This window comes from Papio anubis, chromosome 6 (assembly GCF_008728515.1).
Source record: "Papio anubis isolate 15944 chromosome 6, Panubis1.0, whole genome shotgun sequence".
In the NCBI taxonomy this organism is placed as follows: domain Eukaryota; kingdom Metazoa; phylum Chordata; class Mammalia; order Primates; family Cercopithecidae; genus Papio; species Papio anubis.
The window spans coordinates 51,246,643-51,263,886 of NC_044981.1; the positions used below are offsets into that span (position 1 = coordinate 51,246,643).

The 17,244-nt window shown below is 41.9% G+C and overlaps 1 protein-coding gene and 1 pseudogene across 2 annotated transcripts in view; both read right to left on the minus strand.

Moving 5' to 3' along the window:
- Positions 1-16,775, minus strand: part of LOC101002090 — an 81,814-nt pseudogene extending 65,039 nt beyond the window's left edge. The window contains exon 1 of the transcript XR_004184303.1: positions 16,683-16,775. The product of XR_004184303.1 is annotated as a glutathione S-transferase A1-like (transcript). The remainder of the gene's footprint in view (positions 1-16,682) is intronic.
- On the minus strand, positions 3,520-8,176 carry LOC101005127 (glutathione S-transferase A5). The gene is made up of 4 exons (XM_031667124.1): positions 8,116-8,176; positions 6,789-6,921; positions 4,730-4,871; positions 3,520-3,632 (listed from the first exon to the last, which is right to left on the minus strand). The coding sequence occupies exons 2-4, from the start codon at positions 6,890-6,892 to the stop codon at positions 3,537-3,539; spliced, it is 342 nt and encodes a 113-aa protein (XP_031522984.1). The 5' UTR covers positions 6,893-6,921; positions 8,116-8,176; the 3' UTR covers positions 3,520-3,536.
- Positions 16,776-17,244: the final 469 nt, after the last annotated feature.

Genomic DNA, 17,244 nt, shown 5'->3' on the forward strand with positions numbered 1-17,244 from the left:
TTGGCAAGATGTAATTTGCCAGTATCGATTTCCCCTTAGACCTTAGGCTCCCAAGGGGGTGAGAGCCTTCTTCATTTGAGTCCTATCCTTGTGTCTGGGACAAAGCCTGGACATTGGAGCTCCTAAAATAGATAGTTTTAAAAGATTGCTTGGAAGAACACTTAAAATCTCTGAGAAAGTAGGGAATAATACTGTATAACAAACTTGAAGGTACTTGACCTGGATGCATCTGGTTCAACAACATTTCTTCATCTCTACCAGGTAGTGGACTGATTACGTTATATTGGCTCCCAAGAAGAGAGGCCCATGTCAAATCCTTGGGATTCCTGTAAATGCTGTGTATTAGGAAAAGGCTCTTTGCAGATGAAGTTAAGGAACTTGAGATGAGCTCATCCTGGAATATCAGACAGGCCCTGAATCAATGACAGTGTCCTTGCAGCACAGAGAACAGAAGACACAGACCATGAGAGGGTTGAGGTGCTGGAAGCCCCAGAGTAAGTGATGGCTACGATCATGAAAGTCCAGAAATGCCAAAATTTAAGAGCTACATGGGAGGAGGCAGGGAAGGATTTGTTCCCTAGAGAGCTTCCAGGGGCCATGACCTTCACACCCTGACTGGAACTGCCCTTCAGGGTGCCAGAAAGAGCTGCATTTCTGTTTCCAAAAGCCACCCAGTTTGCTTGAATCTGTGACCTAGGAGCCAGAAGAAGCTGATGCAAACTCCCACTCCCTCCACTACCATGGGATTCTTTTCAAGCAAATCCCAGACAGCATATCATTTCATCTGTAAATACTAGTATTCATCTCTAGAAAGGAAGAACTTCTCTTCTAAACACAATCACACTGTGATTATGTTTAATATGATAATCTCTTATCATATTAAAATTCTATAATTCCTTAATTTCATCAAAGCTTCAGCATTCTAGTTCACTTAAGTGTCCTATAAAAATTTCTTAGCAGTTTGTTTATTTTGGTCAGCATGCAAGCAAGGTCCTTACAAAGCATTTCAGGGATACGAATCCATTTTTTTAAAAAATTAATGAATGAATAGAGACAGGTAGAGTATGTGGCGGTTTGCATGTTCTCAAAGCCCAGTCTCATATACCCGGGTTCTGGAGGTGCATAGAGCTGTGCATGGGTCTGTGCAAGTGTCACTGTCCGTTGGTGAAGAAGCACTGGGGACACAGCAGGCCAAGCCCCACACCATGAGCTCACGGTACAGGGGAGCAGACACAGTGGCCCTCAGGTGTTACCAGAGGCTCCCTGGGGCTCTGTGGAGGGCAGAGGACAGCCCAGCACTCCTGGGAAGCAATGAGGTAGTGTTAAGTGTGTCCACTGGGAAGAAGCTTGCCAGGCAGGGCTAGCAGATGCACCCAGGCAGGAAGGCAAGAGGCCCCACCATGCCCAGAGGGTTGACTGGGCTGGAGATCAAGGAGTGAGGATGGGTGTGAGGATGCATTCTATATGCAGTCAGGACTCACTGAAGAATTCTGTGATTTTATTTTCCGATTTGCATTTTAGAACAACTACTCTGATTGTAAATGGAGAAGAGACTAGAGCAAAGTGAAGCTGCAGGTAGAAAGCCTGTGTGTCTGTCTGCTCCCTCAACCACGTCTGCCAACTGTGGGGAAGCTCTAACAGGAGGAGAGCTCAAATTGCAGAAGTCCAGGTGTCCGGAGAGAGATTCATATTATAGGACCAGTATGTGGGTGGAGCTAGAAAGCACTCCTAATCGAAGCATTCTGGCACAGTGCCACACCAGGGAAAAATGATTTTGCATATTGTAATTTGTATGTAATTCACATATACCATCTGTATCTTGGCAGCCCAGGCCTGAGTGGCACTGAGGGAACTAAGAGAAGGCTTATGCCTGGGTCCCCACAGAGCCTTAAGGAGCAGAGTGAGGAAGAGCCAGGAGCACATGTCTGTAAGGGACAATAGGGTGGCCTGAGAGCAGAAGGTGGGTCTGCTGGCTCTTCAGTATTTCCTCATCTTCTAGAAAACTGAGGAATCCACAGTAGACAGAATCATTGTTTTGCAAATGCATCAGAAAGAACACTTTTATCAGAAATAAAATGACTGTCCAGGAAAAGAAGAAAATGTCTTTATGCCATTACCCAGAATGGTAACTCTTCTCCTGTGCATACCTGAAAATGTCAGGAGCGCATTTCTACATTGACATTTTAATAGATGGTATGACAAATGTTATAAGACAATTCTTGGAAAGGTCAAACAAACCACATAATCTATAGTTTCTTCTTCTTATCAAATTTTTAATTCCAAGGAAGTGGTAGGTTAGGAGGAGATTGGAAATCTGAATTCATATCAGATCCTAATGAAAACAAATCAATTTTAACTAAGTCGACAAATAAGAGTTATTTATTATTTAATTAGCATGTAATTGGAAAGAGTTTATTAGCTTTACAAGAGGCACAGTCCACACATAGGTAAAGCACTTCATTGTTGCAAACTTTGGAATATTGGTCTTGCATGTCCTTGGCCTCCATGGCTGCTTTATTACAACCTGAAAATCTTCCTTACTTCTTCTAAACTTTTCACATCCATGGGAGGCTTCCTGGGGCTGCCAGGTTGCAGAAACTTCTTCACCCGTGGGCAGGTTGCTTTGATTCACAGTTTTTCTGGGGGCCTGTAATTCACAAAGCACAGCCTCAGAGGTGACCAAGGCCTGCACCCGCACCGATGGCCACCACCCAGGAATCGGCCTCCTGCCAAGAGCCTGGCGAGTCCCCTCCATCAGCACCAGCATGGAGGCAGAAATGAACAGTGAGGCTGAAGATAAGAGGAAGGACAATATGAGAAGCTCCTGGCTGCTTTCCAAGACAGGCCAGATTTAAGCAGCTCAGTCATCCTCTCCTTACATATTAATCCTATAAGATTAGTAAATATACCAGAACCAAGAGAAAAATAATGTGCCTGTGGGATATCAACACAAAAGATCAGTCTCTAAAAGCAGAAGTAAAAATATGGGAAATAAATTGGAAAGAGAAAATGTTATAAATGTAAAGACAAACCATGGGACCACCTTTCTCAGTGAAGCTGATACAGTGTGGAGGGCAGGGGAGTGGAGAGCTGTGCAGAGAGGAACACAATGTCTGACAGCAGGAGCTGGAGCCCAGGGGAAAACAGATGGAAAGGCCTGCTCAGGGCAACAATGTGGGAAGACAAAAGGGCACATATGGGATAAAGGAGCGTCTGAGATTCAGAAACAAGCACATTGAAATAGAGGGATACAGGGAGATGCTGGGCCCTGGGTCCTTCCCATGATAAAACAAAATACTCTTTAAATTTGCACCACAAATTTCCTTTCCATAACAAAAGTGTTTTCATTCCTCAACATTGGAGCCTGGAAGCTGATTTTGGAGACCCTGGGGCACTACAGAAGGCCTGGAAGGCTGGCGTCAAAACATGGTAGAATCCAGAATTTGAATACAGATCCCAAGATGGGAGATGTGGGGCTGCCTCTGGGCTGCAAAATGGGTCTGCTTCAGCAGAGGAAGCTGGAGATAAGGCTGGAGTCAAGCTGCTACGTAGTAGAGAAGTTCCACCAGGTGAATATCAGCCCGGCTCAGCTTGTTGCCAACAAGGTAGTCTTGTCCATGACTCTTTAAGACCTAGAGAATTGGGGGAGAATCAGATCCAGGGTACATGCCCACCTTGGGCTGGACCCCTGCTTCTTGACCTCTCCACCCTGACTTTCCCACCTCTGTTGCCTTACTGCATGGGTGCAGAATCAGGGTTTTCTCCATTATCTGAATGAATGAGAGTAAAAGTGTGGCTCACTCTCCCTCCGTTGGGCTCAGGCTCCCATTTTCTCTTCTCTCCCATCACTGTAGCATCCCTACACCACCCACCACTGGCTGCTTCTTCCCTTAGGCCAGGGCACCGCCTGCCGCCACATGTTCTGTCTGCTAAATTTCTGGCATGGAGCCCTCACATTCCAGGGGCGTGGCTCTGCATTCTGCTCTCTCCTCTCCAATCTCCTTGGGCAAACACTCTTCCCCAGGCTGTTTCATTCCTCATTTCTCCTTGTCTGCTCTCCTCATTCCCTGCTCCTGTCTCCCTGAGGATTCTTAGTAAACCTGGGTGAACCTCAGATTCATCATCTTTCTTTGTATTGACTCTCACTCCCTGTACTATGTTATAATCTGCAAGCTGAAGCGTTTACAGGTGAACTGCACAATGTCTACAACTTACTATAAAATGCATTTTGCAAATCTTCCCTCTGCATCCACAATCACTCTTCTTTTAAAAATGCTCCTTCTCTGGAAATGGCCATTCTGGTTGGGCCAATTAGTCCCTGCCCGTCTTCCCTGCACATGGTACCAGATGTGTTCACAGTGGATCATTTTTCATCATGTTCGTCTTCAATCAAAGTCCATGGGGTTCCATAGACTCAACAGCAACCTCTAGTGTGGTCAAGAGCCTTCCACAGCCCATGTTCTACTTATGAACACGAAATTTTGTTGAACAGATAATTTAATGTTGGGGTCCGTAAATTAACATTTTACTGGAAAATTATAGCTTGGGTGTAAGTGATACAATTGCTTCTCCAAGCCTATTTTCATAAAATGCCTAGAGAGCCAGAGCGCTGCATTGGTGTTCAGGAAGTCTCACTGAAAGTGAAGGTCAGTGCCCCAGGAATGCCTAGCCACTATTTTTCTACTGGCCTCTAAACTCAGTTCCCCAAACACTGAACAGTTTCACTTACTTTTTCAAAGGCAGGGAAATAGCGGTTTTGAATTTTCTCTTTGACCAAGGCAGTCTTGGCATCTCTTTCCTCAGGTTGACATGTGATCAGAAGAGAGACCATTTCAGTCAAATCTACTATTCCTTCTGTATACATATCAATCCTGAAAGACAAGCAAACGGTCAAATGCCTTTTGCCTTAGATTTTATAGGTTTATAAAAACCTAAGAGAATAGAGGGTCAGATGGTGGCAAAGTAATTCACCTCCAGTGAGTGCGTGCCTTTTATAGTCTAGTAATTATGCTCTGATTTTTACAGGTATATTAACATTTGTGTCTTAAAACAACCTATCAAGGTAGATAGATCTCTAAATTTTGTTACACACATGACCTAATACAGGAAAAAGAGCATCGGTGGTCACAGTCATGAAAGAAATCCGTGGAATCACTGCCAGTACCCACTGGTGCTGTGCCAAGATTTATCATCTCCATTGTGGTTTGTTCTGTGCATGAAGTTAGTGTGAGTCAAATGGCCAAAGACCTGCCCCCTAAGTAATCCTAAGAGAGTCCCTGGCACAACCTTCTCAGCCTATTTCTTGTCTTCTCTCATCATTTTACAGCTCCCAGGGCTCCTATGCCCCAGATTATCAGTTCTTCCAATTACACCCATGAAACATGTTTCCACAGCCCTCTCCACGTACTGTTGCCCAAGTCTAGTCATGTGTGACTTTCTGGAGACCCCACCTAAGAATCCCCTTCCCTGGTGAAATTCTCTATTCAGTTACAACCAGTGCAAACTTTTCTTCTTTTGTGTCAAACTGGAGTTTCACAATACTTTTTAAAATAAGAGCTTTATTGATGTATGTGCACGTACTATAATTGCAATCTGTTAAATTATACTACTGAGTGGTTTTTGGTGCATTCACAGAATTCTGTAAAAATCATCACAGTCTAATTCCAGAATTATTCTTATCATCCTGATAAGGACATCTGTACAATTAGTAGTATTCATTTTTCCTCAAGCCCCACTTCTTTAGCTCCAGGCAACCACTAATCTACTTTCTACCTCTATGGATTTGAATATCTGGACATTTCATACAAAAAGAATCCTATAATGCGTGGCCTTCTGTATCTCATTTCTTTTATGTAACATGTCTTTATGGTTTAACCATCTTGTAGCTTGCATCAGTACTTCATTACTTTTCATGACCAAACATCGTTCCATGGCATGGCTAAGGCACGTTTTTCTCCTCCATTTATTGATTGATGGATATTTGGGTTGTTTCCACTTTTTGAGTACTATGAGCATTGTTATTTGCATTGTTCATTTATGTAAGAGATGTAGTGTGGATGTATTTTTGATTGTTTGGGGATGTACCTACTAGAGCAACTGCTGGGTCATTGGTAATACTATGCTAAAGTTTTTGAGAAGCTGCCAACAGTTCCATTCAGAATTTATTTGGAATCATGTGGTCTCCTCACAACAGAGAGTAGACCCCAGGGCTTTGCTGGTATTGAATCAATCTGGCTGTTTCAGCCTTCTATCCATGTGTCAAGGTAACCCCAGCATCCTGGGCGCTAGCCTCTACTAGCCCTGCTCAAGTATTCCAGTCCATATAATTGGTTGGTAATTTAGGCTCCTGGTCATCATTCTTGGAATTACTGGGATCTGAGATTCAGCTTATTTGCAGCTTTCCCTCCCTAGTCCTTCATCTACAGACTCTCAAACATTCTATGCCTTGCCCTACACTATTGACTAGAGTCTAGCCTCTGAAGCTCTGAGTACCTGAATCACGATTCCCTATCCTCCTCAGTTCATAGGGTTTATGAGTGTTTGGAAACCTTTGTCAGGGTGCTGGATCCATGGACAGCATCCTCTTCTAGAATCACCCTCACCTGAACCCTCCCCATGTCCACTGTTCCCTCATTTCCATGGGACTCTGCAATACTGGACCTCAGTATGTACGCCCAAGGCCCAGCCTGCTGCTGGTCATGATGCCCTGCCACGGTCCCACCCACTCAGGGAAGGACCTAAATCACTCTGTGTTCTCTGTGGAGGAAAGAACAGAAAATATACCGTACAGGGCTCTCTCCTTTATGTCTTTCCCGTAGAGGTTGTATTTGCTGGCAATGTAGTTGAGAATGGCTCTGGTCTGCACCAGCTTCATCCCATCAATCTCAACCATTGGTACTTGCTGGAACAGCAAACTCCCATCTTTAGAAAGAAGGGAAAAAAGGGAGCATGAAATGTCTATGAAACCCACCCTTTCAGGATGAAAAAAATGGTTTTGGAAATGGCTAAATTTGTGAAAGGAAAAAGAAATTATTGCCTGGTAAGATTTCATTTGAAATAACTTTTTTCCTTGTTTTGTTTTTTGAGACAGAGTCTTACTCTGTCACCCAGGCTGGAGTGCAGTGGGACAATCTCAGCTCACTGTAACCTCCTCCTCCTGGGTTCAAGCAATTCTCCTACCTCAGCCTCCTGAGTAGTCGGGATTACAGGCTTGCACCACTGCACATGGCTAATTTTTGTATTTTTAGTAGAGATGGGGTCTTATCATGTTGGCCAAACAGTTCTCGAACTCCTGACCTCAAATGATCCACGCGCCTCAGCCTCCCAAAGAGCCGGGATTACAGGCCTGAGCCACCACACCAGGCCCAAACAACATTTTTTAAAAGCTTCCTGTAGTTCTTCTTTTTCTTAAGAAGCTTCCTTTTACTTTTTAATCCTGTTATTTCATTTTTGTTTTTATTTCCCCTCCAGATACATAGTGGGACTCTTGTATTTTTTGTGTTGATTTATCTTCATGGATATTTTAGGAAGAGGTTGGGACAAGTTACAATAGGACTGGCAACAAGATGCCATTTAAAACGGGAAGTTCGCAGGGTAAGTTTCATTGTGTTTGTCACATTTAAGGCAGGTTCTGAGAGGTTTTTATGTAAGGGTCCCTTTCTCTGCTCTTCAAAGCCTGCAATAGTGCTGCAGTGTTACTTTGTCACGCCCCACCCCAAGAAAGAAAAACCTCAAGGCAATGGCCACATGGATTTCTCCTCCTTTCGACTAGCACGTGTTCTTGCATGTGCTTGGATGGGGAGGGCTGTATGGGATCCTCTACTGATGACCGCAGCTCATTCATGGTGTCCCAAGCATGAAAACAAAGAAAGGACTTTCTCTGGGGGCGGGAGATCATTCCTCTAACAAATAGTCTGAGAGGTCTGGTCCTTTCAGCCTGGAGAGAGTTGCCAGACCTGTTCAAGGGGCCACATCCTTTCCATCTTAACCACTTTCTCTCTCTGCACCATGTCCAAATACCACCCCTCACACACATAGGCATTACTGGCTGCTCAACCTTCCCTCTGTACTTTCTACTAGATACACTCATCAGAGGCACTTAGAGATTGATCTTACCATTTCTTAACTTGTCCAAATCTTCTGCAGATTCTAGAAATTTCTCTTCAAACTGGAAGCAGAAACAGTAAATGGATTCTTGTTAGTTCATTCTATTATAGACTTGTGACCTTGATGGCCCCATCTGGTGCATGATTTGGAGAATATAAGACTTCTGAGTTTGGCAGGGTACCCAGAGGGGTCTGATCATGGCCATTTGGAAATTTAGACCTAAATCATAGAGAAAAGTGCATGGGTCACAGCACATAGCTGCTCAATCTTCTAGTTCACTTCACCTCCACCCTGATCTCATGAATGTCTATGATTAGATCATGTTTTGAGAGGGGACGTCACTGGAGAAAAGGCACTGAGCAGTTCTTCTAGTTATGGTGTTGTCATATCTTAGGAAAGCCTGTGTCTCCAGGTGAGATTAGACCACAGCCTTGTTTGTCCCCAGTATGGGGCATGCCATGGGCTAATGGCCATCAAATATTCTGCCACCAAGGAGCCTCTGCTGTAATTTGTATCGCCCCACTTCTTGGGAGCCCTGCTAAGGGTGAAATAGGTCGCCGCTGTTACACAGCTTTAACACTTGTAATTCTAACTTTCTCTTCTGAAGTACATGGAACCCAATAGGGTAAAATTCTCAATTTAATAAAGGAATTAGAGTACCACACTAACATTATTTTTAATGAAAGCCTCTGGTTTCTGATGTGGTTTTGTGGGTTCAATATCACCATTTTCATGTACTGGCTTCTTGACTTTGGACATGTACCAAATCTGTGTCTGAGTATGCTAATCTATGAAATGGGTATACTTGCGGTAGCTGTGGTATAGGATGATATCAAGATTAAATTGCAAGGTCACACAAAGCACTTAGAAAAGTAGCAGGTGTGTAGTAGCTGCTCATTAAATATATGTTATCTTTAGAATTTTGAAACTATACTTAGTTCTTGATCTACATCCAGTAACTTAAACCTGGGAGTAAATTCCACCTTGTCCTGGACAAGTCACTTTGGTGGAAATGGCAGCCAGCAACAAGACTGTCTCAATCTGACCAGAAGCTATGGGTGGATGCAGGTATTTAATACAGATATGAAATTCAGTTATTACATGATGATGCAGTTGACTCAAATAGGCAGAGTATGTCAAACCAAAAGTCTAAGCAAAAGTTCTCAAGGTTTTTTGGATTTCAATGTTGTTATGATCTGGTTCCAGTCTTGACTCTGCCTCAAAATAGCTGTGTGATCTAGGAATTATTACTTAAAATCTTCAAGCCTTACATTCTTCATCTGCAATATTTTCTTAAATGGAATTTTGTAATGTTTTCAAAATGCAAGATACAGGGCCTGACCCACATACATCAAGTAATAAACAGTAGTGACGTTTGCAGTGGCTAATTATACTTTAGGGAGTTCTTTATGGTGAAATGTCAGGAATTTGGGGGTTTCTAGCTTGCTCCATGGAACAGAGTTTGTTGTGGATCTATGATCACACAGGACCAGGATCTAGAGGTCATGGAGGTGCGTGCCAACAATTAACAAAGCGTCCAGTTCAGGACAAACCTAAGGAATGGTGGGTGGTTCAGGCAGGAGGGTGGCCGAGGTGCGGTGGGGTTGGCAAGTGGGATGTGCTTGTGAGGTTGAGGACTGGGTTATGATCATCAGCCCTAGGGCCCTGAGACTCCAGAAGCCTGAGCAAGGTCTGCATTCAGGCGGGATGGAGACCAGGGAGCCTGGGTTCCTCTCAGCCTTGCCCCTCCCTCCCTCCCTCCTGCTGAACTCTTCCTGCCCAGGCTCTAACCACATCCCTGAGCTGCAGAGCTGATGTCTGGGTGACAGTGAAACAGGGTGTTCATTTGTACAAAGGAAACAACCTGGAATGATAGTGTTTGGATTTCTTGTGTGATTATTTCTTCATAGGATTGAGAAAGGGTGAGGCTTAAGTCCCAAGCCTTCGTGAAGCAATGGAGAAAGTGCCGTCCCGAGGTTCATTTCCACACGGCGCTGTGAGGCTGAAGGGGCACCCTAGAAGTTCCCTTCACAGGACGCCACCTCACCTGAAACCCTCCTTTTCAGCTGCCACCTGAGGGACAAGATCTCCTGAGTTTGTCCATGACTTACCCCCGAGGAAAACCCTCAGGCAGTTACTGAGGGACTCTGGTCTGGACAGGGAAGTGTTTTTCTCAGTGACACATCTAGAGGGCAGCGCTTAGTGGAGTCCCATAGACACCTCCCAGCGTTTCCTGCTCAAACATCCAGGAGGATGACCTGGTAACACTGGGGAATGCTTGGGTGTTCTAGAAGCCTCCACCCCTCATTTTAACCACGTGTTTACTTGTCTGCATCCTCATAGACATGTAGGCCGCCCCAGGGCAGGGACTGTGTCTGTCTTCTTCACTGTCTATCTCCATGACCTAGTATGGAACCTGGAATTAATAAGTGCTCAACCAAATAATTGCTGTGAATGTAGTCAATCTTTAGTAGGTAATTTGTTACAATCCACTTCCTTCCGCCTCTCATTTGTAGTTTACATTTTGCATTTTACCTCTGACTACAACCTTCTTTTAATATTATGTATTTTTATTGTTTTATTGTGGAAATTATGAACAAGAATAAAAATAAACAGAAAAGCGTAATAATTCTGCTTATACTTCTCACCTAGAATAAATAATTATCAACCAAAACCAATGTGATATTATATATAGGTGGGCATAAATAAATATATTTATGGTAAATAAATAAATGTATTTATGCCCACCTACTTCTCCTCTTGTAATAATTCCAAGGAAATCCCAGATCCATATGATTAATCCTTAAATACTTCAATGTGTTTTCCTAAAACACATAAACTATTCTAAAGGCAGCCATAGTACATTATCACACATTAAATATTAACAATAATTCTTTCATGTCATCAAATAGTCAATATTCATGTTTCTAATTGTTGTATGAATGCCACAAATTATTTTTTACACTTTGTTTAAATTCTAATCCACTTAAGTTCTACGCTTTGTGATTAGTTTCTTAATTATATTTTAATATGTATGCTTTTAGATGAGAAGAAATTTTAACAATTGTTAGGTCAAATCATATGCACTACTTGATACAGTCATTTTTAATTTAAAGGCACAATACTTCCCCAGTAGAAATGAAATCATTGCATAGTTTCTGTGGGAAAAGCATGTGATAGTACAATTTTAAATCCAACCCAAGATGACGTAACTCCAGAGCCTGCCTCTCAGCTGTGGCCAGGGCCACGGATGGGCTCCATTCTGCCCGTGCATTGAGGGTAGTGGAGCATGGGTTTCTCTGCTATGATAGCAGTCTTCTGGAGGTTTCTCTAAGCCTGAATGAATGAATGAATAATTGAAGCCATAGAATCAAAATGTACTTTAGGATGTGTGGTTGAGAACCACCAACAATGCTAAAGAACAAGCTGCCTTCTTCAAGACTGGGTTGGAGGAGTTCCTGGAATGTTTTCTTGGCCCAAATTGTTACCCAGCAGTGACCACCCTCAGATTCCAGCAAACCAGTCTCAAGTCTTCATTGGCTAACTGTGACTTTTCTTGGCAGCCTAAGAGGTGAGTATGTGAAATAATACATGTATAGGAGGAGTTAATGGGAAGAGGAAAGATTCAGAACTGAGTATTTGTTAAGAAACTTCCTAATGATCCTTCCTCAATGCTAGTCCCTTTTAATATTTTATATCTTTAACCCTCCTTATAGTACCATGAAATGGTTGTTATCTCCATTTTTTAGTTAATGAAATGGAACATCAGAGAAATGCAATGTTCACAGTCACACTCCAGTTGGTGATGGACATGAATATCTACACGAAGGACTAAAATGAAGGCATGCCTGGAAGCCAGCTGGGTGAATGCCTTGGGAACCCATGAACTGGTTGTGAACCCAGAGGATGTCACTGACAGGGAGGACCAGCAGGGAGCTAAGTCACCCTTCAGCTCTTTGGCTGTGAGACTGCATTTGATCAAAACCAGAAATTAGGCTTCAGACTTATTTGACTATAGCTAGAATATCCAAATTATTTCAACAGACAGAGAATGCTAATCCCTTGCTTCTTTTGGCATTCTATATTCTAACTCTGTGGGGGGCATTTTGTTTTATAATCTGGCAAAAGAGATGCTGCTGCATTAACTTTGCAAGATATGGAAGGAGCTAGCATTTATTCAATGTCAGTCACTCACTGGTCATTCTTCTAAACTTCTCTTCATTTTATCCTACAAAAATCACCTAAGGTGAATGCTGTAGCTATTCTCATTTTACAGTTAAGGATACTGAGGTTTTTAAAGTAACTTGCCCAGATTAAGTGGTGGATCTGGGATTCAGACTCACTGCTATTAAAAACCAAGGACTGAGTCTTATTTTCTGTGTTAGTGTTTCTCAAATATGCATGGTAATCTTTCAGTAGATTGTGAAATCCCACTACTTTTTAAAACAAAATAGAAAAGAATAGAAAATATCAGTGAGTCTGACATGTGGAAGGGTAAGTAATGTTTCATGAGTTGTTAGTTTCAGTTATCTGTATGTTGTGTGTATGGATGTTTGCATGTGTGCACGCTGACTTGGTCATTGTAAATGGTTAGAGATAAATTGAGTGGGCTCATCAGTGAAGTTTGATAGCCCTTGCTCTATCCCAGGCTGTTTGGGAGGTGGAACACAGCAGAGTATCAGAGAATGAAAACCAGTGGCTGCAGGGACAGATGCAACTAATTGTCTCATGAATGTGAGTGGAAAGACACAGGACTCATTGAAAGCAGGAGTTCCAGTGCCAGGACTTAGGAACAGTTGCATTTTCTCTCCAAACCCCTAGCTCTGATATTAAACATTAAGATTCTTCTTGCAATGTTTTGTGGTTGTTGAGTTTAGGAGAAAAATATACTTGCCTTTAACAACTAATGTATTTCTTTCTTTCTTTTCTTTTTTTTTTTTTTTTTTTGAGACGGAGTTTCACTGTTTTTTCCCAGGCTGGGGTACAATGACGTGATCTCAGCTCATGCAACCTCAGCCTCCCAGTTTCAAGTGATTCTCCTGCCTCAGCCTCCCAAGTAGCTTGGACTACCAGCACATGCCACCACACCCAGCTAATTTTGTATTTTTAGTAGAGACAGGGTTTCAGCATGTTGGCCAGGCTGGTCTCGAATGCCCGACCTCAGATGATCCGCTTGCCTCAACCTTCCAAAGTGCTGGAATTACAGGCGTGAGCCACTGCACCTGCCCTCAACCAATGTACTTCTAAAAATGTATGTATGACTTAAATTTAGACATCGAAATCTTTTTTATATACTTTAAATTCTGGGGTACATGTGCAGAATATGCAGATTTGTTACATATGTTTGCATGTGCCATGCTGGTTTGCTGCACCTATCAACCAGTCATCTACATTAGGTATTTCTCCTAATGCTATCCCTCCCCAACTCCCCCACCCCACTATAGGTCCCGGTGTGTGACGTTCCCCTCCCTGTGTCCATGTGTTCTCCTTGTTCAACTCCCACTTATGAGTGGGAACATGCAGTGTTTTGTTTTCTGTTCTTGTGTTAGTTTACTGAGAATGATGGTTTCCAACATCATCCATGTCCCTGCAAAGGATATGAACTCATGCTTTTTTTATGGCTGCATAGTATTCCTTGGTGTATATGTGCCACATTTTCTTTATCCATTCTATCACTGATGGGCATTTAGGTTGGTTCCAAGTCTTTGCTATTGTGAACAGTGCCGCAAGAAACATAAGTGTGCATGAGTCTTTATAGTAGAATGATTTATAATCCTTTGAGTATATACCCAGTAATGGGATTGCTGGGTCAAATGGTATTTCTAGTTCTAGATCCTTGAGGAAGCACCACACTATCTTCCACAATGGTTGAACTAATTTACACTCCTACCAACCGTGTAAAAGCATTCCTATTTATCCACATCCTCTCCAGCATCTGTTGTTTCCTGACTTTTTAAGGATCGCCATTCTGACTAGCATAAGATGGTATCTCATTGTGATTTTGATTTGTATTTCTCTAATGACCAGTGATCATGAGCTTTTTTTCATATGTTAGTTGGATGCATAAATAGAAATCAAAATCTTTTAAATGTCTACATTTTAAAAAGTGGGAGTCAATAGTTTAGCCTTTGAAAAGTAAATAATTCTTTGAAATCATACTGAATCAACTCACCTGTTTTGTACCTAGATATTTTGACATTGTACTTTCCTAACTTGGGAAATGGAAATAGCATTATTCAGCAGAAAGAAAGGGAGAGTGAAATTCACAGGAAAGTGTGGGGTGTAGTTGTTTAATTGTTATGGATTAGTTCACAGTGTTGTAACTCTAATCCCCACACTAAGCGCCCTTAGCCATTGATTGAGGATCATGTTTCAACAGGAAATAAATTTTTATCTTACATAATATTTTATCACAATTCTCCTGCTGATAACTAACATTTCACCTTCTCAATATGAGGTTTCCAAGGGTCAGGTTAAGACTAGGACAAAGGTTACCATTGAGCTTGGCTGGGTCAACAGAAAATGAGAACCAGAGAGCTCAAGGATTTGCCATGGGTCACACACACATGCTGCTAATTCATGGTCAATATCTAGGGAGTGTGTCTACCTTCTGCAACAACCCTGGGAAATGGCTCCTATTATCCGAATTAAAGATGGGCACACTGAGTCTCAGAGAGCTAAAGCACCTGTCCCATGCTGCACACTTGGTGAGTGTTGGGTCAGCCTGAACTTCTGATTGCAAGTCCAGAGCTTTTCCACTCCACCCCATAACCTGGCTCTCAGCTCCTCTCTGAGAAGTTGTTTTATATTTTCCTATTCAGAGTATATTAGCCAACTAAATGTTGGAAGGAGAGGGTGAGACAGGAACATCTAATCCCTGAGTTCCTCCTGTGAGCAACTTTTCAGGGGCTTGCTTGGAAGAAAAAATTAATAAAAGTGTGCCTTTCTCTACTTTGACAACCTAAAATCCAGAGTGAGTTGAAGACTAGTATAATTGTATTTACATCAATTAAAAATGGGCTTGTTTTAACGGAATGTAAGCTCTCATAATTCCAGGAGTTAATTAAAAGAGTTACATCTCTGAGTTTGTCCCAATGACACTGTTTCTTATCAGAGAGAAGGGAGAATGAGATAAACCAGGATTCCTCCCATTATGAGGTTCATAAAAGCTGTAGGTTGTTTAATCTCTTTAATTCTTAGAATAGAGGTAGTTATTTCTAGTTTTGTAGGTTGTTGAGAAAGTTAAATGAGATAATGTACCAAAAATTCATAGTAGGCACTCAGGAATCGGTGTTTGCTCTTGTCCCAATGCTTAGAAGATGGGTAAGTCTCTGGACACATTGAGTAGCCCATGGATCCTTTTTCTTTGATCTATCTATCCATCAATTATTTTACCTATCAGCAATCTATGTATATGTATCTATTTATAATCCCTGTCTACCCATCCACGTATGTATTATTTTATCTATCTATCGTTCTATGCATCTATCTATCTGTAATCTGTCTGTCTCTTCATCATCTATTACCTATCTTGTATCCATCTCTCTATATCTCTATATTTTGGCCATAGAACTCTAATAGGATTACATTTTTATATGAATCCAGACTTATATCAAATCTGTCATATGATGGCTCTGTTTCTCTCTCTCTTTCCTTTCTAGCTCCTGTACAGAGATTAATGATATTCACTAATCAGTCCATCTGGATTATCAGGAAGTTTTCAGTGAACATCCAGGCAGTGGGGTGCATCAGTAACACAACCTTGCTTAGCCCCATGAGGTCATGTAGTCCCATGGTTCTCAACCAGGGGGATTTGGCTCCTCTGCTCCAGAGGACACTGAGCAAGGTCTAGAGACATTTTGGGTTGTCACATCTGCGGGGAGGGAGAGAGGGCTACAAATCAGATAGGTAGAGGGCAGGGATGCCTAGAAACATCCTAGAGTGGGCAGGTCAGATCTCCATACAAAGAATTACACCGTTCAAAGGGCAGCAACAGTCAGAGCCTCTTTCTTAACTATCCTCTAGATTGGCCATGAGTTGGTAGAACTCCAGGGACAGAATATGACTCATGGTGGAGCTAATTAGTGGCAAAGCCTCAACTAGAATCTAGTTCCCCTGACATTCAAACTAATTTACTCTAATTATAATAAACCTTAGTTTAAAATTTTCACAGCCAATATAGTATTACAGTATCACAATTTACAGCAATTGTGTTTTGACTACTTACATAGAGAAAGAAATTTTTGCATACTTTGCCACTTCCTCCAGCACTGATTATTCTCAGATTGTTTAAATTACTATCATTTCTTTTCTTCTCCTCATGTCATTGTTTCTCATACCATTAAATTCTGAGGCCCTGGTTTTCTAAATTCTTCATTTTTATGTTTCTCTAAAGATGTATCCAACAGAAAAGAAATAAACAATTATTGAACTGTCACCCAAACACACAAAGATGGCACAATATGAGTAAAAACAGACTTTTTCTTGTGCTAAGGACACATACTAGCATATTTTTCTAGGAGGCTAGAGAGGAGAGTGTGAGGCAATGTAGAGAGATTTATAAGATCAGTACTTACTTTGTTAAACGCTGTCACTGTCGTGGCTCGACAACTGAGTTCCGGGTCCTAATGTATTTATAAGCTCATTGTTCCTTTCAATAGTTCCCTCCCACTGAAAGGAGAAGGGTGAAGTTAGGGAGAAGCCACTCCCACACATTTCATGGCCAAGGGACCACCTACTGGATTCTAAGACATGAGTAAGTGATCTGCTTATCAGAAGAAACTGGTTAAACATGTTCCTTTTCAAGGTTGGCAATTAAAGTTCAAATAATACATGTCACCTGGATTTTGCTCTCTCTACAAGTCAGCAAAAATTGGCTTTTTAAAGATGCTTTTTTTCATGAGTTGGATGCAAGGACTAGGGCAACTGAAAAATCTCTATTGTGAGCATAGCTGGGGGGGATGTCTGTGGAGGGCAAGCTGATGGCACTCTTTTCTTACCGAGTTGCCAAATAAAGTATAGAACATCCATGTCAATGTGAATTTCAGGCAAACAATTAATAATTTTGTAGTTATAGCTATTTCCAAACATGGCATGAAACATGATTATACTGAAATATTCTTTATTGTTTATCTGAAA

What these genes read in the sequence shown, in the direction of transcription:
- LOC101005127 (XM_031667124.1), bottom strand. Translation starts at nt 6,892, where the DNA reads ATGGTTGAGATTGATGGGATGAAGCTGGTGCAGACCAGAGCCATTCTC. An exon ending in GACATAAAGGAGAGAGCCCT is followed by an intron (nt 4,872 to 6,788) that starts GTACGGTATATT and finishes CTTGTCTTTCAG; the next exon opens with GATTGATATGTATACAGAAG. An exon ending in ATTTCCCTGCCTTTGAAAAA is followed by an intron (nt 3,633 to 4,729) that starts GTAAGTGAAACT and finishes CCAATTCTCTAG; the next exon opens with GTCTTAAAGAGTCATGGACA.